Source organism: Alosa sapidissima, chromosome 1 (assembly GCF_018492685.1).
Source record: "Alosa sapidissima isolate fAloSap1 chromosome 1, fAloSap1.pri, whole genome shotgun sequence".
In the NCBI taxonomy this organism is placed as follows: domain Eukaryota; kingdom Metazoa; phylum Chordata; class Actinopteri; order Clupeiformes; family Clupeidae; genus Alosa; species Alosa sapidissima.
The window spans coordinates 29,248,565-29,273,038 of NC_055957.1; the positions used below are offsets into that span (position 1 = coordinate 29,248,565).

General features: G+C 39.3%; 2 protein-coding genes across 4 annotated transcripts; one reads left to right on the top strand and one right to left on the bottom strand.

Moving 5' to 3' along the window:
* Positions 1-7,882: 7,882 nt before the first annotated feature.
* Positions 7,883-23,248, top strand: si:ch211-122l24.6 (uncharacterized protein LOC557261 homolog). Of its 2 annotated transcripts, none has more exons than XM_042099656.1 (5): positions 7,883-8,141; positions 13,361-13,471; positions 16,921-17,062; positions 18,278-18,392; positions 22,855-23,248. In XM_042099656.1, exons 1-5 carry the CDS (start codon positions 8,072-8,074, stop codon positions 22,855-22,857), a joined length of 441 nt encoding a protein of 146 aa, XP_041955590.1. In that variant the 5' UTR covers positions 7,883-8,071; the 3' UTR covers positions 22,858-23,248. The 2 variants fall into 2 exon arrangements, with proteins under 2 accessions (XP_041955590.1, XP_041955589.1); XM_042099655.1 differs by lacking the exon at positions 22,855-23,248 and adding an exon at positions 20,947-21,165 and having other exon boundaries at positions 7,884-8,141.
* On the bottom strand, positions 21,315-22,747 carry LOC121714620 (C-C motif chemokine 13-like). 2 transcript variants are annotated; one of them, XM_042099663.1, is made up of 5 exons: positions 22,696-22,747; positions 22,540-22,660; positions 22,210-22,327; positions 21,905-21,982; positions 21,315-21,664 (listed from the first exon to the last, which is right to left on the bottom strand). In XM_042099663.1, the coding sequence occupies exons 2-5, from the start codon at positions 22,616-22,618 to the stop codon at positions 21,517-21,519; spliced, it is 423 nt and encodes a 140-aa protein (XP_041955597.1). In that variant the 5' UTR covers positions 22,619-22,660; positions 22,696-22,747; the 3' UTR covers positions 21,315-21,516. The 2 variants fall into 2 exon arrangements, with proteins under 2 accessions (XP_041955597.1, XP_041955596.1); XM_042099662.1 differs by having other exon boundaries at positions 22,540-22,738.
* Positions 23,249-24,474: the final 1,226 nt, after the last annotated feature.

Consider the following 24,474-nt stretch of genomic DNA (forward strand, 5'->3'; position numbering starts at 1 on the left):
TGTAATAAGTGTACACAACAAAATAAATATTCATCTGTGGTCACATAAATTGTCCTCATTTTTATTACCCCTGTTGAGAATGTATGATCCTCCCCAGAAAGAATAGCAAGGAGCCAGCCAATGAATCACAGGGTTCTGTAAAGCCAGGCAGCCAAGCATAGGAGTAGTCTAGGCACCAAGCCAGACACATGCACCGACTATTCATTCATTGGTATTCAGTCATTCATTGAAATTACCACACATTGTTTAACCTGATGGAAGTGAGTCAAATATGAATCCTGTTTGATCTCTGCTTTGTATGTGTGTGTGTGTGTGAGAGAGAGAGAAAGAGAGGGGGGGGGTAGGTGGGTAGATTGTGGGGCCCCATGAGAAGGAAGAAACAACATGGTGTTTCTGATTATTTTTTCCTTCATTGCTAAGGACTTGAACTTGGACTTGAACTTAGGTCCCTGTGACACTGAAAGAACCCCCCACTGGATTTACTTGATTTTGATTGTGTGCATCGGTTGCACATACATGAAATGGCTAGAATTAGTCCAGCATTTCTCTTTCAGTTTACAAAAATGATTCATGCTGTGATTACCCAATTGGATCAAGTAATTCCAATAAAATTGTTTAAATTAAGTTCACATGAAATGTTCATGTAATTTCAACATCATTGTGTTATACAGGTGAATACATGTACTGAGATGTATACATTGTGAAATCAATGTGAAAGGAATATAATTGTGAGATTAAGACTTAGATTAAATTTTGACATGAAACATGCTGATTATGTTATATCACAGTATTCAGAAACATTCATTGTGGTGCATGGGAAACATATGCCATGGAACCATTGATATCTTGTGCATGCTCCAGAACACACTCATGTGGGAACAAAGCATGATTACTGTAATCTCAAAGCTTAACATAAGATACAACTCGATTTCAAATTGTACTGGTGCATAACCCTCTTTTAAGAAAACCCATGTGAGAACATTTGACAACACTATTAGCTGCGTGATTATCTCAGTGTTTTTGCAAATGCTCATGGGAACACAATGAAATGGACACCAAGGCATGTGTTTATTTGCCTTACTGGTTCAGAAGGTGCTTCACAATGATCGTATATGATTCTGTTGGATAAATTCATTGCTGTGACAAAGTATGTCATTTCAACGTAATAGCATTGTGTTTAAAAGAAAAACATGAGTTTGTTTAATTTCATGTTTTGTGGTTTAGTTACTGTGACAAACCCTCTTTTCCTTTTTTTCCACAGTATGCTTACCTTATGTGATTCAATTAGATAAACAGATTGCTCAATTGGAATGACTATTTGAACACAATATGGTTGTGTTTCATTGAAAACTATACTGTTTTATAATTGTAACGTAATGTGGTTTCATAAATTGGGCAGCCATTGGTTGTGTTCCAACCAACGCCCTGACTTCCTTTTTACAGTGCACTAAGCCCACCTACCACTGCCCTACAGGTTATTTTTGATAACAGATCGATGAAGATTTAGATAAAAGACAGTATTCCAATTGTATTCCAACTACGGACATACCACGCATACAATGGGTAGAAGTTATCAAAGATATCACCGATCAAGGTCTGTGGCTATTCCCTGTTCGTCCCATACGGTTCGTGCACGATTGTTCAAGGACTGAAAAACAATTGCTTTAGGTCGCGGGCCCTTTCTCCTCCTACTGGTGTAGCTATAGCGCTGAAAATCTTGTGGAATGCATGATGCCAATAGGACTGTCTGTGTATTACCTGGTGAAAAACAAAACCTTTTTTGTCAGATCATGGAGAGATTTCAGATGTGCAATAACTATAAAAGGCATCTTCATAAGTTAGGGTGGTGTTGGTGATTACTATTGAAATGTTACAACCGAATTGCCCACTGAAATCAGAACTTAAACAGCCTCTGAATTCTTAATGGTGGGTAATGCTAAAAATTGTAACCTAAATTATTAATTGCATTAAATAATTGCTTTTTTCGTTTAAAAAATTAGATTAGATTCCCCATGGAAACTTTGAAATGAACAAACTGAACAAAACTGTTGGTAAGCTTGTTGCATATATTGAAGAATCAGATGAAAATACATAATACACATAATTATGTTGTATGGGATTTTGTAGATTGCTTAACCAAATGTAATGGTTGGTAAGTTGTTCTAGGGTTGTTCTTTCTCTCTCTCTTTCTGCCATTCTCTCTCTCTCTCTCTCTCTTTCCCACTCACCCCCCCCCCCCCCCCCCCCCCCGGTTGGTGTTTCATTGGTAGTTGTGTTACAAAGCTCTTGCCTTTTGTCATGCACAGAGCTGAAGTTGAATTAAATGTTAAGTGTACATTTGTTTGATGGCCTATATATTGTTATTGTCTCTCTCTCCCTCCCTTTCTCTCCCTCTCTCCCTCTACCATTCTCTATCTTTCTCTCCCTCTGTCAGCCTGGTTAGTGTTTCTTTGGTAGTTGTGTTTCAATTTGATTCCTTTAAATGCGCCGCTGACTAACTACTGATGCACTGTTTGAAGTTGCGCTGCTTGCTTTTAAAGGGAATGAGATGACATGAGATGAACCTGAGATGTCATTCTCTTTGGTTTAAAGGATGTTAGGCCAAAAATACACCCATGACCATCAATTGTATTGTTTCTGAGGCTCACTCACTTTGGGCTTGTAGTCAAGGCCGTTTTCTGGCATATTGTCTTGACGCTTCAGAAATCGTATATCCATTTAAAAAAACATTCATTATCCAAACTCGTTTACTCGTGTGACTAATCTTTGATGCTTGCTGACTGCCGCCCGCAAGACGATTGATCACTGACACCATAATGCAGCGCAATATGCATAAACTGTGTTGCCCAGGCCAGATTCAACATTATGAAACTAACAATATGAAACTATACAATTGTAAAATGGCATGAGTTTAATTTAGAATAGTTTAAGAACGGTATGCTATTTAAAGAAGCCCTATGCAGGTCTGGTTATTCCTTCGCTGTTTCTGGGTTTTTTGGGCCCGCATTTTTCACGACATAGCTCCCCCTGCAGCTTCAGTAGCAAGTGACTGCTACGCTAAACCCCCACTAGCTAGCAAGCTAGCCATCAAGAAACCAAGCTAAACACATACAGGGCTCACAATAAAACAGCAAACACTTTGTTCAAGAGACTATCAAACCATTACAAAAACGAAGTTCACCCAAGGGTAGACTTCTTACAATTTCAACAGCAACAAAGCCAAGTCGGCGTCCGTTTTGCAGTCTTCTTAGAAACTACAATCTGACTACATTTTTGGGTGCGATTGGATACTTCCGCTGAGTCACATCCCGGGCCGGGTTCAGAAAGTTGCATATTTGTTTTTTCCGCAGAGAAGCGATAGAGGGAGACGAAGCACCCACCAAATAACCCAGAAAGTCTTGTAGAACCATCAGAACGGCTCACAACCTGCATAATTAAGGTAATTTTTGCTAAAATTGTTGCATAGGGCTTCTTTAAGTGGATAAACGCAATTTAGGTGGAAACGCTATTTCTGCGTAAACGCTATTTCCGCGTAAACGCTATTTCCGAAATTCAGGAGGTGCTTAAACGGTGTTTACGTGCATTTAGCCTCTACTAGGTCACATCCCTAGTCCTAACAGAACTATAGTTGAAAGTGTCTCTATTAGGAGAATGTTCTAATTTGAAATAGTAGTATAGGCTATAATGTGGTGGAAGCCAACCCTTATGTTTGGCTAATGTTTGAACTAACCCAGTGGTTCTCAACCTTTTTCTGTCATTCCCCACTTTGGAGGTGGGGAATTTTCAAGCCCCACCATACCCCATCAACCCGCCAAAATTGAAACTTTAAAATATATATTTTTTCCACCATTTTGGTTGCACCCCAGATAGCAAAATCAGATTGTCAGATAGCGGACCGCTGGTGGTATGCCACCGGTGGCGTGCCACTTGTGGTCCGCCGTTGGACCACCATCTCTTTAAATTTAACTTGCATGAATATTAAGAAAAGTTAATAAAATGATATATGGAGTATAATTAAACAAATGAAAAATATTTATAATAATAATAGACCAATAGTGGCAAAATATTGGGCAATTTGTCTGCAACCCGCCAGCGGACCGCCAGAGAACCGATGAGCAAAATGCCAGTGGTCCGCCAGCCTCTTGCTATTTGGAACATTACATCTCCCAGCTTATTTTGATTCATATGTCGTCTGTTTATGACTCCTATGTTTGTGTGTGGCTATTTTGTTTTGAATGATCTTCTTTGTCAAAAAGGAAAGGCATTATTAAAGATATAGGCACAAAAAATAACAAATGTCCTCCTTGCACGAATATAATTATTTTATATTCCTATAATTTAAAATGTTATGCTTTGTGTTTAAGTTGTTAAATGAGTTAATAAATTACAGTTAGTGAGCAGAGCACGCATAGTTTATTTGGCCAGCTGCTAAAATGATTCACTTTCCTATCCTAAATGCTATGAATATGTGATTCTTTGAGAGCAGAGAACTTGCATGTCGTCACCTTTAAACCTTGCTGCTATCCTCAGTGTCTCACAGATGTGTCTGTGTTAAGGTACATTAAATTTGATCCTTTTTCATCTGCACATACCAAAATACTGTGGATTATATACCACTGACATATTGAAATAATACAGAGATTTTCAGATAAAAAGGGAAAAGTGCCAATTAAGCGGATATCTAAAAATGCAAACTACAGAAGAACATGTCTGAACATGCCAGACAGGCTTTGACAAAGTTCCTGGCGCCTCTCCATTTCAGATAACTCTGGCATCCTTCTGCTTTTTCTACCTTCCGGCTCTGATGATGAGTGTAGAGTGTGTGAGTGTGTGTGTGTGTGTGTATGTGGCGGGCTCATGAGCAAGTTCATCATCAAGACAGTCATCAACTGACATAATCCTTTTCAACTTCAATCTTACTAAATCCAATTCACTGGTAGACCTATGAGCAACAAACAAAAAGACCTATAGCCACAATGGTGCTGCATAATGGCAGAAAATAGCAAGATATTTAAAGCAAAGGAACACATCTCTTTCAGCTTTCACATCTCTTCTACTTCATTTTGTACTCTTGGACTACATACCAGTACTCAAAACAAAGCATTTAGCACATCAGTAATACATTGAAATTAAAGCATTCCATGCACATTTAATTGGCAATTAAAAGCATAAAACCAGAATGATTACTTCAAGCAACAAGGCCAGCTTGTAATGAATGAAGTGTCAGAAGATATTGACAGCCCTTCCCAAAAAAGTGTCATTGCAAAAGGCAACCTCACCATGCTCTGGCTCATGGCATCATATCCTGCTCTCTAATGCAATAGAGAGAAGGCACTACGTCTGGGGAATTCCTCAGTATTTTATAAATAGATGCACGAGTGGGGAGTTTCATGTGGGAGTTCCTCTTTTGTAGACCATAAAAGCAGGTCCTCAGACTGAACTCCAGTCAAGTCAACCCGTGGGTCTTCAGAGGAGCTCATTCAGTGAAGAGGCATCATCATACACCAACAGAAGACATGCAGCTCCTCAGACCATTTGTGGGTAGCCTTGCTATCATCACCATCTTCCTCTCCCTTACAGTGTTAGAGACTGGTGAGTACTTTATTTGGATGTTTTCTATTTGAATTAATACTTTAATCAAGTGTGCTAATGAAGGTCATTTTTCCATGCAGTGACTGGTGAGAAGCCCTTGAGTTGTTGCACAATGGTGTCCACCAAGAAAGTAACGGCACCCATCACTGGCTTCAGGTTTCAGAAGAAAAATCTCCCATGTGTCGCTGCAGTGATGTAAGTGTTGCCTGGTTTTTACACTGTCTTCTTCTTTATTTTGTTTGTTTGTTAATTAAATAAAAGGACTAAATATTAGTCCTTTGAGTTTTCTAGTGAAAAATTCTCATTGAAAGCAATGTCCTTCCACAGATTTGAAACCACTGAGGGACCTTTCTGCAGTCGCTGGCAGGAGAAATGGGTGCAGGAGATCATTAGAAGCATCAGACAGAAACAAAACCTGCTGTAAGTTCCTGGAATACCCATCAGGAGTATTTATACTGTCAGATAGATTTGTTTTTCTCACCAAACCCTGTTTGATTCCATGTTCTTATATATTTCTAAGAAATAAATAAATTATTCCTATGACTTAATCGCCCAAGCTAGAACATGTGGACAGTGACCAGGGAGACAGAGGGACAAACTTATCAAAAAATGTCAGAATCTTTTGACAATACAAGCAAGACCAGTTTAAAAGCTGTTTGGTTCAGAGAGTGGAAGCATTTTTTTTTTAATCTGAAATCTAGCAAGTGTGTAGAGAAAAAGTACTTTGACCTGCTCCATTTTACTTTTGTATAAACTATAGTTTAGCAGCGGTATCTGTGACATACTAAAAAAAAATCTGTTCATCCAAACAGAAAATAATGACAGTGGAACAGAAAGCTATGAAGAACTCTGTTTGTTGATCTTCACAGTGTCATGGTAAAATGAAGGCAAATGGCATTGATCAGTATGAATAGAGTCCAGATACTAATGGTCTCCCATCTTATTTCAGGAGAGCCACAAGTGCATCACCTAAGAGTGTGGTACCCTCTGCAAGGTCCTCAATCAGCAACAGCACTGCTGCTGCCACACAATCCCTTTCCAGTCATGCGACTGCCACTTCAACCATCGTCTGAACACAGGAACACGCCACATGTTCTCATCTAACTTTAACCTTAAAATACTGTCTAATTTAAACAACATCATATTTATTATTTATTTGTCTTATTTATTGCATTTGAGGTTGCTAGTTTATTGGTGCATTCATTGTATTTATTGACTTGAATTACTTGAATTGGTTAATGGGCTGTTTTTTTTTTTTTTAATGTATTATTGTCTTATAGCCTGACAAATATACAGTATTACAGTACTGCATGTGGAACAAAATAAATATTATTTTATTTAAATATAATGATTTCAAGTAATTTCTTCTTTTCCAATGCTCCTGTTGAGGTATTTTTATGATTCTCTATGAAGAAGCAAAAACACCTATCTAGTCATCCTCTAATGCAATTTGACACAATATCCATCACACTGTATGAACAAATTACATTTTTTATATTTAATAAACCTTACATGATTCCACACACAATAAAATATGCCAAGGTAGCCTACAATGCCAAAGTGAAGGTGAAGACACCATTATGAAACATGGAAATAGGGTGGCTTAATGCATCTTAAAGTGCCCATAGGCCTATTATGACTATTTTTCAGCAAGTCAAAATAGGCCTATGGGTTGCACAAAACATGTCCCTGAAGCTGTTTGCAAAACAATCCCCTCAGATTACACATTTTCAGCAGCTTCATTCTTGCCAGTTTCAGTCCCTTTGCCTTTTGCAAATGACATTTTGATCTAACTAGCAATCAAACAATCATAGATAGCCAACACATTTTTGAAACAGAAAAGTGTATTATTTGATGTATTCCACAGATTTCAGTATGAAACAGGCTCTCCCACCTTGCTTGCAGTCGGATCCCTTAGTGTTTTGCCGTAGGCTAAATATCAATCTGAGCATGCAGGACTCACATCCAGTAGCGACTCAGAGCGGGGAATGACACTGTGATCTACGTGAAACACTTTGATTTTTGCTACCCCAGAGCTAACTTGCTAACTGTAACAAAGAACTGATCTATATTATATTTTACCACGTCTGCTTGCGGACAACTTGGAATAGCTTGCGGACCACCAGTGGTCCCTGACCACACTTTGAGAAACACTGTGCTAGATCTCGCCTTGTAGCTTCTAGATAGCAAAGGTTTGGTAGATAGCTCTGGCTTTATGGCTCTTATCTGGTTTATGCTGCATTTTACAACGGCATCGAACGCACAATCACAATCAAGGACCTATGGAACTATCAGTTTTAGATATTAACGGTAACTTAGGCCAGAGACGGCTGATAAAGCGAGCGAGACCTAACGTTATATTAGGCTACTGATAATCTTAAAGTTAGATAACTTAGTAACGTTGACGTCAAACGATTAACGTTAGTTACATCTTCTGTGTCTCTCAGCTAACATAACGTTAGACTACCAAGAGGGGGAAATGGGAATGTCCTTATCATACCCTCTGGTCAATGAGCCAGAGAGCTACGTGGACCCCGACTTCGATGAAGGTATGGTCATTTTAACTTTGCAACGATATCCTTGTTATGTTTTATTCATGAATCTTTCTTTGTTCGGCGTGACAGCCGTGATCTGATAGCCCCAATCCTAAAAGTCACACTTAATGATTGAGCAATAACGGCGCTGATCCACTAAAGTTAGCCCTAACTAGTTAGCTACAGGAGCATGGTATCACGCTGCCTCCCCTCGTTCAGTCGTGTGTGGGCGTTTTTGTTTGAAATGTCAGTTCGCTCAGGGGTCATCCCTATGTTCCCCGGGTTCCCCGAAATTCACAATTTCGTCGCCGTTAAAAAAAAAAAAAAAAAAAAAACATAGTCCAGTCCAAAAAACTTCATTTCAATTTCAAAAGAAATACTGGACTATGTTTTATTTTATTTTTAAACGGCGACGAAATTGTGAATTTCCAGAGCACACAAGCAATCGACTCTTACGGACTTTCCCCTAAAGATGGCAGCAAAGATGGCAACATTTCCGGAAAGGTACTGGCTTGATGAAATTCATTCTGGACTCTCTATCCGACCACATAAAGACCTCGGGATACTTCGGTTTGGCTTTAGGGACCCTCTACTCACTACCACGTAAGTGTAATGTTGTTTGGAACTGTAGAAGAGGTATAAAAATAGCGTTTTGTAGCGGCGAAATAATATGCCCTTCTCACTCAAAACACATCCGAATGACATGATTTGGATGTCAACTCAACGTATGTACTCCCAATCATCCGTAAATTGATCTAAAGTGCATTTTACTCCGGATAATTCCTTTAAGTTAATAATGCTAGGCTATGTTAGCATAAACTTAACTTAGGCTACCTATAAAGCATGCTTATGACATCAATAAATAAGGAAAATATTCACATATACACTCACATATATCCGTTTTATTTAACCAGAAACACACAATCCCTTCAGTCAACACAGTTACAACAGACGTGCAGACCGGTGACAGCTTTTGGTGGAAAACACTTTGTTTGTGATGAGGGAAGGAGGGAAGGAAGAGGGGGCGCCACGAACTGAAGTTCTTTGCAGGGGGAGCCCAGTGCGATATAGTCACGTTTAATTTATTTAATTGAGACACTTAAAGGTGCCATGTGTAAGAATTGAGGTAAAAATATCCAACCGCCAGCCAAACTGCAATACACGTGTCTTGGTTGTTACTCTAGGGTAGACAAACTCACTTTCTGGGGGTATACTGACCCATCTTTTATGGAATGTGGAGTATGAATTGATTTTTTGGCAGACATTACACATGGCACCTTTAAGTCTTGTATGTAACAGTAGCTGGTGTCAGTGGCAATCAGCCTAATGACACAGCCCCACCTGTTTTCCTATGATATTAGGATTGGCTCAGTGTCTTGCTGCAACGGCCTGCTGTGTTTAAATCTAGCCGAGTCTGCATGGCTTCAGTCCCAAGCTTGTCATTGTCTTTGCACTTGGCATGTCATTGTTGATTCTTACTGTACAAGAGGTGAAGGAGGTGATCTAAAATAGCCTTTGGTTGAGCTGTCGGAAGAATGGGATTAATTTTAACGGAACAAAGAGATATCAAACTATACTGGGCTGTAGATCCAAAGGGACATTTTTGGATTATTGACGAGTCAGACCAAAGGGGCTTCGGAGCAACGCGCAGTCCCCCCTGCAGCGTGCCAGCGAATGGAAAAATGAACAAAACAAACCAATTAAATATCAACTTAAAAAGGCATGTAGTTGTAGCGCGTTTCTTCTGTCAGAGGTGCAGCTCGTGTGTGTTGCTGTCCTCAATTTAGTGCTGAAGCGGACAATGCGATGCAATGTTAACTTTGAACTCGTTATATTCAGTAAAGAAGCACTACACAAGTAAAACCATTGCAGGCCTATGTTATAAAAAATGTTCTTCATCTATTCTTTTACTCCGCTATACTCAACGTGGAAGTTAGGAAAATCGCCCTTCTGGCTTGTGTCAATATTGCACCGTGCGCGTATGTGTAGGTCTACCTGGTGTGCTACGGCAAGCAACATTGACAGAAAAATACACTTTGCTACCGTTTTTGCACGAAATGTGCACTCGCAAGATATCCCATGCAATTTCCGTGGTCAGATACAAGGCGGGGAACATAGGACCCTTTTCTACAAAAAGGGTACCCCGGTCCCATACAAATAGCGGGGAACATAGGACCCGGGGAACATAGGTGCGCTCCCGCAGCTCATAGTCAGTGTTGGGGAAGTTACTTTTAAAAAGTAGTGTTTGCTCGTTACTCGTTACTTCTTAAAAAAGTAACCATTATCGGAACTCCCCCTATTACCGTCGGTCCCGTATTTCCGCCGTCTTGCGTGTATGTGTCACTTAATATCCATTTTTATACAAACCAAGATGGCGGATTCCTAAAGAAACGCAAGCACCCACACCATAGGTCATACCTGTCAACACTCCCGTTTTTCCTGGGTTCTCCCGTATTTCAAGGTCATCTCCCGGCACCCTCCTGTTTTGTTATTTCTCCCGGAAAACTCCCGTAATTTGCATGGCCATCAAACTCCATTTTAAAATCATTGATCCATGCATTTTTTCTATTAGTCTGACATCTCCCAGGTTGCCAGATTGTGTATGAAATACACCCTACACATACACGATCACTTAGTTTCAATTTCAACTGTTTTGTCATAGGCTAAAACCTGGCAACCCAAAACCCAAATAAGGAAGCGGGTTCCGACTGCACAGCCTGGTTGAAGCAGCGGGCTGGTTGAATGGCCTCTCCAGAACTAGCTGTTGTGAAATTGTTGGGAATTTAATTGATTAACACATCACATAAACTGTTGTTGTGTTGTTGATACACTGAACTTGTCCCCCCCCCCCCGAAAAAAAATCTCCCATTTTGGAAAGCTAAATGTTGACAGGTATGCCATAGGTGTATCTAAATTAGCTATGTACCAAAAATGACATTTTACCGTGACTCAAAGAGCTGTAAACAGTGTTGTAAGGCTGCGTGTACACATCCGCTTGGAGCTCCAGTGGAATTTTAATTTCATGACCAGAATTCTCGGTCTAACCGTTTATGTGCTGTTGAAACGGCGTAAATAGGCGATCCATCAGGCCAGCACTATAACTCAGAGCGTGGTAAACAAAATTGGATATTTCAGGCAGTAAATGCTCCCGTTAAGAACAAAACGACATTTTTTTCAAATCTACACACCTATGGCTACTGAAAAATGTAAGGTTCATTTAGCAAATGTTATTTTGAAGTGTTAAAAAACATCATTGTTTTAGAATTTCTGAACAAAAGTGGTGATAATCTTACCCTCTATGGAAAGTATCATAAACGTGCTAATTACTAACCATTTCGTTCGAAAATTCTAAAACGATGTTTTTTAATACTTCAAATGTGACAAAAAGTCAATTTTCCGTGGAATTGCCCCCCTACTGCAAATAGAGGGAGAGCAGATAGCTAACAAAGTTCAGAAAAAGTCCTGTTGGCAAATTTGAGGAAAAGTCGGTAAAGGGGCCATTTCACACAATTTAAGGGAGCGGAATTCAAATATTTTGTTTACCAAGCTCAATTTTGAGTTTTAAGCTTGCTAATTAGCATAATTCACGTACTTTTTGGTTTTGCCACCAGATATCATAGGAATTGCAAAAACATAAGGCATTAATATACTCTTTATGTATCAGATATGTTGTAGGACAGGACAGGAATTACCCTAATGACCCTCAAGTAGCAAATGAAAATAAGCTAAAATTAAAATATAAATTGAAATAATAGCTAAAATTCAGTATGATGTTTAGAAACAAAATAGATTCTTTGATAATAAATTGATAGAATAGTAGGTCACTGCTCATTTTTCTGTAGAAAGTACTTTGTCACTAACTATTATGAACAGTTGTCAGTCTTTACAGAAGATTTACACTGTATTTATTTTTTACTGCAAAGGTGTGCTTGCCTAGTTAAAACATTTCACTGGTGCTCTTTCCTATCATTCAAATTCCAGCCATGCAAAAAATGGAAGAGTGTGTATGTTTGAGGAGTGCTGAAGAGTGCTATGGAGATTGCATTATTTGCAAAAAAATTAGACAAGATATCCTTTATAGTGCAACAAAAAGAAACATTCTTCAGTGCATCATTACTGCATATGATGCTGAAAGGGAAGTGCACCTAGGACAAATCCTCAGCTATGAACTGGTTGTACTGTAGCTATTGCAGACAGCGATGGTTATTTGTGAAGTGGAAATAAGTCTATCCTCACTCAAGTGCTGTCTAGCAATGTGGAATGTCCAGTAGTGATCACTGCAAAAACTGCTCATTCAACACTGGTAATAGATGCTCAAGATCTAGTTATGTCTTTAGGACACCCATCTGACTACAGTACATTTAAGAAGTATGCAGGAACGTTTGTAAGACACTTTTGTATTGTTATTTGGTATTTGTTATGTAGTAGCAAATTATGTTAACTATATCAAAGAAATAGACCTAAGGTAGGAATGCACACAGATATTGCAACATATACTGGTGTAGGTCCTATCTGATTAAGACCTGAGTGGTTTATGTTAAAATGCTGATTATGTGGCTTAGAACTCAGAATTGAGCTTGGTAAACAAAATATTCAGAATCAGCACCCTCAAATTAGGTAAGAAGGGTGGTTTACCAACTTTTCCTCAAATTTGCCGTCAGAAGTTCTCTTCTGTGAAGCTAAAATATGTAGATCAGGTTTATAGGCCAAGTATACTATACAAGAAATTTGGTCTCTGCATTTATCCAATCCGTTAGTGAAACACACAGAGCACACAGCGAGGTGAGGCACACAATGAGCACACAGTGAGGTGAAGCACACACTAACCCGGAGTAGGCCATGACTGCCCCACATATAATACCTGAATGTGATTAAATGAGTGAATGTGAAAACAAAACAAAGCCAACATGAATACAAATGCATTGTTTAAGTGGAGATATGTCCCTCATAGAATGAATTATTAAAAGTGGAAGATGAAATTCAAACCCATAATGGGAATATGTGTGATGGTCAAATTTTAAATAATGCATCTTTATCTACAACAATCTTATCAGTATTAAACAAACTGAATAGCTATCATGTTTGTAACGCTGAGTGTCTGTTGAATATCCAAAATGAATCTAACTAAAACAAGGCATATCAACCCCTATCAGAGGTGAATTCTCTGCAGCTGTCAATGCACCCCTGTTATTGTTTGCACTTATTTCTCTCTCCCTCTCTCTCTCTCCTTGCAGAGTCTAATTCAATGGACTTTGGAAAGGAGTTGCATGATATCACTTTGTCCTTCTGTTATGATATGATTCAACACAGAATCCGGTCAATCAGAGAGAAGGCCAAGTTTCAGAGTATGTTGGCTTTATTACCCATACAGAAAATGACAGTTGATTGATTTGTGCTCATTTTCTTTCATTGAAATGATGGTGGCAGATGATGACGATGTTGTTTCCATTGCCTTGTTCGTCTTGTTCTTCTTATTATGACCGCCGCACAGCGAAGCTGTGTGCATAAACAGATATTCACACACACACAGACACACACACACACACACACACATTCACAGTAATCATACGTATGACACTGATGGTAATTTTGATACCATAGATTTATTAGAGACCCAGTCAGACCAATAGTATGAAAAATCAGGAACAGAGTTTATTTACAATGATGCGCATCAAGGGAGAGACAGCATGACTTCACCTAAAGATCCATCAGCTGCTCTAACTAGACAAGTAAATAGTTAGGGTTTAAGTATCATTCCAGGCCGACGGGAGATGGCGTTGGTCATCCCATCTCACGTGGACTACACTGAATCAGACCCTGATTAGTGGCAACCTGGCAATCCGGAGCAGATATCTACTGACGCAGCCATGCAGAACAGTGAAACACTGCAGTCATAATATTCCTGCTTATCTCTAAATACAGTCACGTACACAGATATACACAGGGACAGTACAAATATCATACAGTCATACTTTTAGTATCAAACTTTTATAGAATCATACTTTTAGTATCAAAGTGACCTACTAATGAGAAATGCAGAACATTAACCCACATATTGGAATATTGGACATAATGTTCTATTCCACTTTCTCTCAACACATACACACACGGTAGACATATGTACGCATGCATGCACATGCACACAGACGGGCACACACACAGGCAAACCCACAAGCATGTGCACTAGGGCTGGGATAAACGATTATTTTTTAAACGATTAATCTAGCGATTATTTTTTCGATGCATTGATTAATCTAACGATTCATTTTTTCAGTCCGATTAGATTTCGATTCAATTCGATTATCGATTATCTCCCCATTAGTTGACTAATAGCAATTTATACGTTGATTTATATATCTGAATGAAAAAAACATGAATTCCTTAACATTGCAATATATGTTTATTGCTCTTAAAATTCCAAAATAAAAGACTAAACAAGTGCAAAGTAATGCATTCTTAGTCAGAGGTAGCATTCAATAAAGTTCAGTAGTGTATAGGTCTAATTGAGTTCCTGTCACTTTAAGACGTTCGTTCCCTTGCAATTGTAACACTAACGCAGTTAAAACGCAGCTGATGTATAGATGCAATTCATAACGTAGATAGATAGATAGATAGATACTTTATTGATCCCCAGGGGAAATTCAAGAACTAACTTGTAGTTAGTTCAAATAACAGTTTGTACTTCTCATTGGGACAAGCACTTTTGAGTCTTGGAAAACACTTTTCCATTTACATCGGGATTTTGCAAACATTCAGTGTCAGAGTCAATAAAATGAGCCCTGAGTAACGAAATTGACAAGCAGCTGTAAGTAAGCATGCTAAACTCAACATCCAAACAGTATTCTAACATTAGCTTTGAGATACTGCTTGATTGCATAACTTAACTAAGTTTAGTCTCCTCAATGTACTATGTTGTGATAAGACCTTAGCAGAGTTAACTTGACTGAAGCAGTTTTGAACAAATTTGCACAGCATGGTCATGATGCTAAGCGGATTTAATAGCAATTTAGCCAGCCGTGTTCTATGCAATGCTTCTATGTGGCAACAACAATCCTTCAACAATCGTGAATATTTTGTGTTAAATAGGGGGGCAGCGGGCTCGTTATGAGAGAGAGCGGGCGGGGCAGGGAAAGGCTGCGTGTGTAAAAAGTGCAGCTCAAAGGATTTTTAATTTAAATAGTACAACATAGAGCATCAATGTGTGACGGCCGGTTTTGTGGCGGCCCACCGTAGATTTTTGGGTCTGACAAACCGACGCGCATATTTTGCGTCAACGTATTTTTTGCGTCGACGTAATCGATTACGTTGACGCGTTGTCCCAGCCCTAACGTGCACGCACGTTCATAACGTAGATAGATAGATAGATAGATACTTTATTGATCCCCAGGGGAAATTCAAGAACTAACTTGTAGTTAGTTCAAATAACAGTTTGTACTTCTCATTGGGACAAGCACTTTTGAGTCTTGGAAAACACTTTTCCATTTACATCGGGATTTTGCAAACATTCAGTGTCAGAGTCAATAAAATGAGCCCTGAGTAACGAAATTGACAAGCAGCTGTAAGTAAGCATGCTAAACTCAACATCCAAACAGTATTCTAACATTAGCTTTGAGATACTGCTTGATTGCATAACTTAACTAAGTTTAGTCTCCTCAATGTACTATGTTGTGATAAGACCTTAGCAGAGTTAACTTGACTGAAGCAGTTTTGAACAAATTTGCACAGCATGGTCATGATGCTAAGCGGATTTAATAGCAATTTAGCCAGCCGTGTTCTATGCAATGCTTCTATGTGGCAACAACAATCCTTCAACAATCGTGAATATTTTGTGTTAAATAGGGGGGCAGCGGGCTCGTTATGAGAGAGAGCGGGCGGGGCAGGGAAAGGCTGCGTGTGTAAAAAGTGCAGCTCAAAGGATTTTTAATTTAAATAGTACAACATAGAGCATCAATGTGTGACGGCCGGTTTTGTGGCGGCCCACCGTAGATTTTTGGGTCTGACAAACCGACGCGCATATTTTGCGTCAACGTATTTTTTGCGTCGACGTAATCGATTACGTTGACGCGTTGTCCCAGCCCTAACGTGCACGCACACACACACGCACACAAACACACACACACACAAACATAAACACGTACACACACACATGCACACAATTCAAGAATTTCTCAGAATTATGAACAGGCAAGATGGGGGTGGGGTTGTATAAAATCCCAATGTCCTATTGCAGTGACAGGGACACTGTACTGCAGGAGATGTTTTCCTTTGCATGAATGTCAAATTGAGGTCCTGACTCACCATGGTTGTTAAAGATCCCATGGCACTTATCGCAAAGAGTAGGTGGTTCCCTGATTTGCTTTATTTATGTACACATACATAAAGACACACACACACACACACAAAAAAACACACACATACATGCACACACACATACATGCACACACACATACATGCACACACACATGACACGCACAAACACGCACACAAACACATAAACACACATACACACACACACACACATGCACCCACACATACAAACACACCTACATACACAAACACACGCACACACACTCACACACAAAAAAACACACACAAAACACATATACACAAAAACAACCACACACTCTGCAGACACTCAATTACAAACACACAAAAAAGGAACAAAGTAGGAAATGAACACAATTTGACAAGCGTGACTTATTTTTCTGGAAAAAATGTGCTGGACTGGGCGGCGGTCATATTTTGTACCGCTCTGCGGTACATCTAGTTATTATTATATTGCACTTTTTCTCAGTGATGGATGACGATTGGCCCAGCTTTGTTGAGAATTGGAAACAGCTGTATCCTGAGTGGACAACTGATGACTTCCTGAACCTCAGACATCAGTTTGAGTTCTTTGACATTTGTGGTGACAAACTGCTCAACTTTACAGACTTGTAAGTTCAGAAGGAAAACACAAAACGCTATTTCTGAATCTCAACCATAATGCCAGGAGTAGAGTGAAGTTCTTTACCGCACACACTGAACAGACAGTTTGAGGAAAGTGTTTGGGATTAGGATTGCAAATGGCACCTAAGAATTCATTAGGAATTAGCCCAAGGTGTGTGTATGTGTGTGTGTGTGCTCCTAGGTTTAGGGTTGGACGCTAGGTACTAGTCCCAATCAATATTTTGACAAAATTATCCCCACCAATATTTTAGTGAACTCCTTTGTGCTATTTGGACTGATTCCGACGGCCAGGGGTTCGTTTCTAGAAAAGTTAGCAACGATGTTGCTCAACCACCGTGGTACCATGCAGCTTGCATTCAAACAACAATGTTGTAACACCTGTTTCCACGAAGCATCATGCTTGTGTCACAATTCGCTACCTCCGGCGTTCGAACAACGTAGTTCCAACAACGTTGATGATGCAGCGATACACATCATTGGTGGAGACAGTGGCAACGTGTAATATCCCAACCCTAGAAATTCTCTGCCACAGCCTATTTCGACATTTTTCTAATTTAAACCAAAAGTGATTACAGTAATGCTGGCATTGTCATTGCCATCAGCAAAAACCTAAACCTATTGCCATCATATAAAACAGTTTACTGAAGCCGACCAATATGTATTCCAGAATATGAAATAGAAAACTATGACAACCATCACTTTCTGTCTGTGTGTGTGTGTGTGTGGAGGGTCAATCAAATTAGGTACGATCACCACTGATGTGAATGATCACACAATATTCAATATTAGCCTACTGATGGCGTCAAGGTGGTGGGGGCCCCCAAATCAAATCAAATTTTAAAAAATTCCATTGAAATCAAGATTCTTCACTTGGTATTGGTATTGAAACAATAATTTTGGTATCATGACAACAGGAGTTGGGGATGTGTCCCCACCAAAGCTGAGACCAAACCTACACCCTTGTGTGTGTGTTTCAATTCTCTGTAAACACCTAGAGAAATACAACTTACAGTAGTGCTATACAGAATTACAGTGTGCCTACACCAGGACATGTAGTCTACCACTCTGACAACATTTCTCATCTTTGAAATTGATTTTTTTGCTAGTACTGTCTGCAGATGGCAGCAGATACACACAAACTCCACTGGTATTGAAGAGACATTTGTGACGCTGTTTATTTTGCTCCCCATGACCAACCGCAGCTGTGCAGCTCTAGATCTGGTGAACTACAGTGACTCAGAGGAGAAGCGCAGGGCCCTTTTTGACAGAGCTGACTTTCAGAAGTACAACAGCATCAACTTGGAAGAATATCTCCAGGTTAGTCAGTGCATGGTCAGAAGACTATCTCCAAGTTAGTCGGTGCATGGTCAGAAAGATTATGCAGTGGTTTGTTTGTTTGTTTAGCAGGTTTTTGGCAGGACAACTGACAGGTTTTCCCACAACTCTAGCCATCTTAATGCGAGAAATTCCCGCATACACTTTTACAGCCTGTCTGATGACGTTAATATAATCATGAAGTGGCGTGAATGCGGTGCTATTGACCGGACGGATCAACTACCAAGTTGAATTGAACATAGCCTCATGCAGACGCAGACACACACACACACACACACGGAGAGAGAGAGGGAGAGAGAGAGAGAGAACCACTTTGCGCTTATAATAGCATAATAATAGCAAATAGGCTACGCAACCATGGCAAACTTTTACATCTGGAAAGAGCTCCTTGGTAACTGCTAGCTCAGGTCACGTCAACACTTGATCTATAAGTGTTATAGTTTAAACGTCAATATGAAGCATTCAAATTACTAAATATGTTTAGCTACTAGTAATTACTAGTAAAATGCTATACATTAAAAAATACATTATTAACTAAATACACTCTATATGAATTTAAAAATATATGAAATAGAAACATATCACATAAGCCATCATTTTCAGTGTGTTTGTGTGTGTGTGGAGAGTCAAGCAGAATCTAGGATGATGACTTAGGCCTAGTCCACACATACCAAACCAATCTTTCCCCCCCCCCCCCCCCCCCGTCTTCCCTGGAATCGTTTCAAGAATATTTGCGTCCAAACGAATCCATCTCAACACGACTCAACACGTTACTTCATATTCCAGGCCTATAGGTGGCACTGTTTCTGTTTCATAAATTCACCAAAGCTTGCGCGATGTAGTTTACAAACAGACAGAATAGGCTACGGCGAAAATGGCTAGTGCAAGGAAACCAGAATCGTTTGTGTGGACTGATAGTGAACTGTCAACTGTAGTCAACTGTAAAACTAATAAACTTAATTTTTACGGTTTGTGAAGGGTGCAGTCCCATCCTTTATTTGGCTAACACAGGTGCCAATAATCTCTTTTACTTTCTTTGGTTGTATAGTCCGCGATTCACATTAGTTTCTATCACCGCAAGTGCATAGGCTACTAATGTAGGCCTACCCAAGTTCTAGGCTATCGCCACATTTATAATATTGATATAATACCTTCGTTAGTAACAGTCGATACTTTTGCCTGCATCAAATCACGCATTCGCATTTAGTGCGCATCTATACGCTTAGTGTGATTTCTAAGCGATTTGTAGGCTCATATCTGACTTCACTAGACTATGAATGCATTTATTTATGTTGTAAGACATGTAAAATACATGAATGACACCGGCACTACGCACAAATTAATTTAAACTTACACCGCACTTCCCTAATAACTTCTGACTAGTTCTCTCGCGTCAGTCACTGACAGTAGCTAGAATGCATCAAGAAAACACATAGGAAAAACACTGTTCACTCCACCAAGTCATGATAAGCTATTGGCGCTACGCAGCACCAGTTGTGATATTTATCCTACTGAGTGTAATTGTAGGTAATGTCATGTAGCCTATGAGAAGAACTAGTATTGTTAGGCAATACATTGTTAGTCAAGTCCAAGGCAGCTGAGGTGTGGCGATGACATCATTGATACGCAAGTAGGCGATGCGGTTTCGAATAGTGATATTCTGGGGCACTGTTTATATGCATGCTTTCAGGGTTGCATTGGCGTTATTGAGCCCAAAAAACTACTCCCATTTAGGGCTGCAACTTAGTTGATATCTACATTTCTGTCACGTCCACCATCCCTGCCTCTTATGGGCGCGGCTCCTATTCTGGGGTCCTGTGCATGTTGTGCATCACCTGCTCAAGTCTGCCCCCTGCTGTCCAGTCTCTGCCTCAACAGAGGTGCCCATGGATTCAAATTAAAATAATGTGCCCATGGATTAAAATAATGACTCATGAACCAGATGTATATGAAACTTAAGCTTGATAGCTTAATCATATGTATAATCAAATGTACATTCATACGTGTGGTGCTTGTGTTTGAGATGCTCATGCATCACTTTCATGCTGCTGTGAAATGACAACTCTGCTTAACAAAGTCTGAATTCAGCCTGCTTTATTTCACTCCAAGTTTTAGCCTCACCTTTACTTCACCTCTCCTCTCACTCTGTTGCTCCATCATTCATGTTATTGAACATTTGCATGAGAGTAGCCAGACTTTATTATCATAGTCCTTTCAGGCTAATAATATGACACGTCGACAATAAAACTCTTATAATCGACTTTGTTGACTAATCATTGCAGCTCTAGGCTACTCCCGGTGCCTTCCACAATACAATTATTGGCAGCCCAGGCTGTTGAGTGAGTTAGCCTAAGCCGTAGGGCAAAAATCCCTCATCAAGAAAATACTAATCCACCGCATACAAAATGACAGTGGGGACTTCCACACTCAATAGTCTATACCTCTTTTCTTACCTCTTAATAACTATACAATCAACATATACAAATATACACAACTAAACAATCTTTTTTTTTCTGTCTTTCTCTATTTCAAACAGCTTATGTATGATATTAAGAAGGGCATGCCTATTGTCAAACGCCCAGAAACGGAGGAGGAACTAGATCAAAGTGATGTGCAGGAACTTGTCAATAAGGTGGCACATTTGGACCCCTTTCGCCAAATGTGTTATGGTGTTTTCTAAGATTCTCTAATGGAGAGTTTTAAATGTCAAATATTTACAGTTCAAGAATTTAAATTTAAAAAAAATTACACTATATTTTCTTCATATTTTTTATTGTGAAAAAATTAAAAAAAATATCTGACAAGTAAAGTTTCTTTGTGACTAAAAAAAACTAATTTTGCCATATTACACAGATAAGTTTTACTCTTATTGTACATTTAAGAATATCAGCTCAGTGGTGTCAGTTGTCATTTAGCTTTGCGTTATTACCATAAGACATGTAATCAGCAGTTTGTAATTAGCAGAAAAATTGTGTGCAAGAAAGATAGCTTTAATAACTTGTCTCTAACTATAATTTAGTAAGTTAACACTTAAGACTAAAATACAACAGACTGTTCCAGATTTAAAAGCGGTTCTTAAAGCTTTATGAGGGGAAATAATCTTCGGCTATTGTAAGGCACCGAATGGCTCTGTAGAGCCTTCTACATCCACCAGTGTGATGCCGGTGCCGTTAGTAGGCATCACCACAGCAGGGTGCTTTTTCTTCAGCAGGTTGTGTTTCTCCAGGGTTTTAGAGAGTGCCTTGAATTTATCACTGGAAGAGAGTCATGTTTTAGCATTAACTTCAATGACAGAAGAAGAAAAACATATTTCAACACATATAGCCTACTGTATGTTTATGTACATGTACATAGCCTACTGTACAGCCTGTATGTATATCTTCAGTACATTTGATCAATTGAGACTGAATATAATTTACATGTTGAGGATCAATAAACAGTAATATATAGTAATGTATTTTACACAATATTAGATGAAATAAATGTTACTGCACCTAAGTTGCTCAAGAACCTTTTTCACCCATTTGTGCCGTATAGTCGCACAAACATCCGTGGTGGTGGTGGTGTGAAATCTTGAAAAAAATATAAATACATACACTGAATACAATTTTAATTCGAATTACAAATAATATATATATTGGCATGAGTATATAGAGAAAATAAAGTTTGATATCAAATACTTTCATTTGTTTGTTTTCCCTTATATTAACCCTTCGAAGCTTGGTTGTGAAATGTCTTTGTTGGAGAGGGTGTCTGTTGATAAGTCCATCAGAGTATTACATATCTAACGTTTACTCACATCACAGCACTGAGGCGGCATGGCCCACGAGAGTCCTGGATGGTGACACCTTTGATTATGTTGACACTGATCGGCCGCTTAGTGAACTTCACACAGCAGGCCGCCCTCTTAGGACGAGCTGACAGCAAAACATACAAGCACATCAACAAACACACATACAAACTCAACAATACCAATCGATTTGTGAACTTTTACAATACCAACCCATTTGTAGTTTTGTTGCTGCTGTTGTTTTACCACAGCAGCTGTTACTTTCTCATCCACTTTTCATACTTTTCACTATAGACAAGCTATCAGTATTGATAAAAAAAAAGGTGAGGACAAACTCACGTGGATACGACCTGGCAGAGAGCACAGTCAGAGCAAAGCAGCAGACCAGGATGGTGGTGACCAGATACCGAGGAGACATAATGATTAACCGGAAGTACCCTTGAGTAATGATCAACCTTAAGTATGGACTAACGCTTGAGTAATGATCAACCTTAAGTATGGACTAACGCTTGAGTAATGATCAACCTTAAGTATGGACTAACGCTTGAGTATGACTGAGTGACTGACTGCCTGTGGGACTTTATATATGTCTGAGTGGGGTGGTTGGAGGGCAGGTCGATCAAATACTCAAAAGTGCTTCTGTCCCACGTGTAGTGAAAGGTGAGAAATGATGCCAGGATGCTGTAATCACGTCCAAGCTAGAGAGATGCGGTGGTGGAAATGAGGACAACCAGCGTGCAACAAATGGGACAGGAAACTCAGTAGTGCATTACCACCTCTCAAAGTGCTCACCACGCAGTTTCTACAAGCCACACAACCATGCAAATTGTAGCTGTTTTCAAGCTGTCTGCCCCCTATTGATTTGTCTTATGACACAGCTGTACATGTCAATGATCTGATGATGTGTCAGAGTCTAACCTTTTCATTTGAGCGCTGACATTTAGGCCTACACTGTGTTATTAAAAGTATACCCCAAGGAATAGAAAATTAGGTTAGTTTTTTGTTTCTTATGATGGATGATGTATGAAGTTGGAAATACAGTTGGCTGAGTATGATGTAAGTGGTGTTGTGGGTGGCAAGTGACTTTTTTTTTTTGCCAAAACATATTCACATACAACATACTGCTTTTCTTGTGATATACAAATAATGTTTACTTTTATTGCTTTTATTTATCGTTTGCATTGCTCATAATTTCTTTTCATCTCTCTCATTGCTGTTATGATCAATATTAGGTTGTTGCCTTCAAATTAGTATTGATATTTAAAATAAACTGGATGGAATGGCACTGGCAGTATCATTATACTCACACACTTGTATGTGCACACCCACATGTGCAACACACAACCACAGACATACACACACACACATGTACATTGTATGTGTATATGTTAATTTGCAATACATTAATCACATATACATTAATAGCATATTTCCTTCTTTAATTATAATTAAACTGAAACACCTCAATGTAAAACAGGGAAGTTGCTATTGCCAAGAATCATATTGATACAATACAACATAGTGTAACGTATGAACATCTCTGGAGAGTAATTTTCTATAAATAGAGTTTAGCATACTATGACATGACTGCTAAAGTCTGTGGGAAGAAAACACGTTATGTAAAGTGTGAGGCTAAACTGAGAGAGTTAATCTACACTGTGACCCATTTGAGTGAATTGAAAGGTTTGTCCCCCGTGTGCAAAAGAGCAAATTAGCACGTACAGCCTCTCTGCCCCAGAAAGGTTTAATGAAGACATACGCATTTCATATGAGGCTGAGCTAGGCAGCATGAGCATAGGTGTGGTATTTTTTATTTATTTAGATTATAAATCAGATTAGCATTTTACTTCACCATCATAGCGTTTCATTATGTATCAAACTGGAACTATTCCAAATTCCAAGCCAACGATCTAAGCAAACTCCCCTCATATATTCACCATGTGTGGATGTGTTTCCTGACATTGTCAGGGACATTGTCCAGTGTGCATCTGTGTCAGTTTATTCACAGTTTAATCATGTCAATCTACCCCCACACAGACACATGTTGGGCCAGAGGGCCTGAGTCTTTATCTTTTCATCAAAGGTTGCACATTCACCCCCTCCGCCCACATTTGATCTACAGACTTGTGCATGCACACATACACACACAAACACATACACACAGACACACTAACACACACAGACACACACACACACACACTGTTGCTCTATGCAACATCCTGCAGTATCTTCTGCCACCACTGGGGGATAGTGTGAGGCCAAGAATGATGCCAT

Excerpts from the sequence above, each read along its gene's own strand:
- si:ch211-122l24.6 (XM_042099655.1), top strand. The coding sequence starts at position 8,072 with ATGGGAATGTCCTTATCATACCCTCTGGTCAATGAGCCAGAGAGCTAC. Across the intron at positions 8,142-13,360 it reads GGACCCCGACTTCGATGAAG|AGTCTAATTCAATGGACTTT; the intron begins GTATGGTCATTT and ends CTCTCCTTGCAG. Across the intron at positions 18,393-20,946 it reads ACTTGGAAGAATATCTCCAG|CTTATGTATGATATTAAGAA; the intron begins GTTAGTCAGTGC and ends TATTTCAAACAG.
- LOC121714620 (XM_042099663.1), bottom strand. The coding sequence starts at position 22,618 with ATGTCTCCTCGGTATCTGGTCACCACCATCCTGGTCTGCTGCTTTGCT. Across the intron at positions 22,328-22,539 it reads CTCTGCCAGGTCGTATCCAC|CTCGTCCTAAGAGGGCGGCC; the intron begins GTGAGTTTGTCC and ends TTTTGCTGTCAG. Across the intron at positions 21,665-21,904 it reads AAGGTTCTTGAGCAACTTAG|TGATAAATTCAAGGCACTCT; the intron begins GTGCAGTAACAT and ends ACTCTCTTCCAG.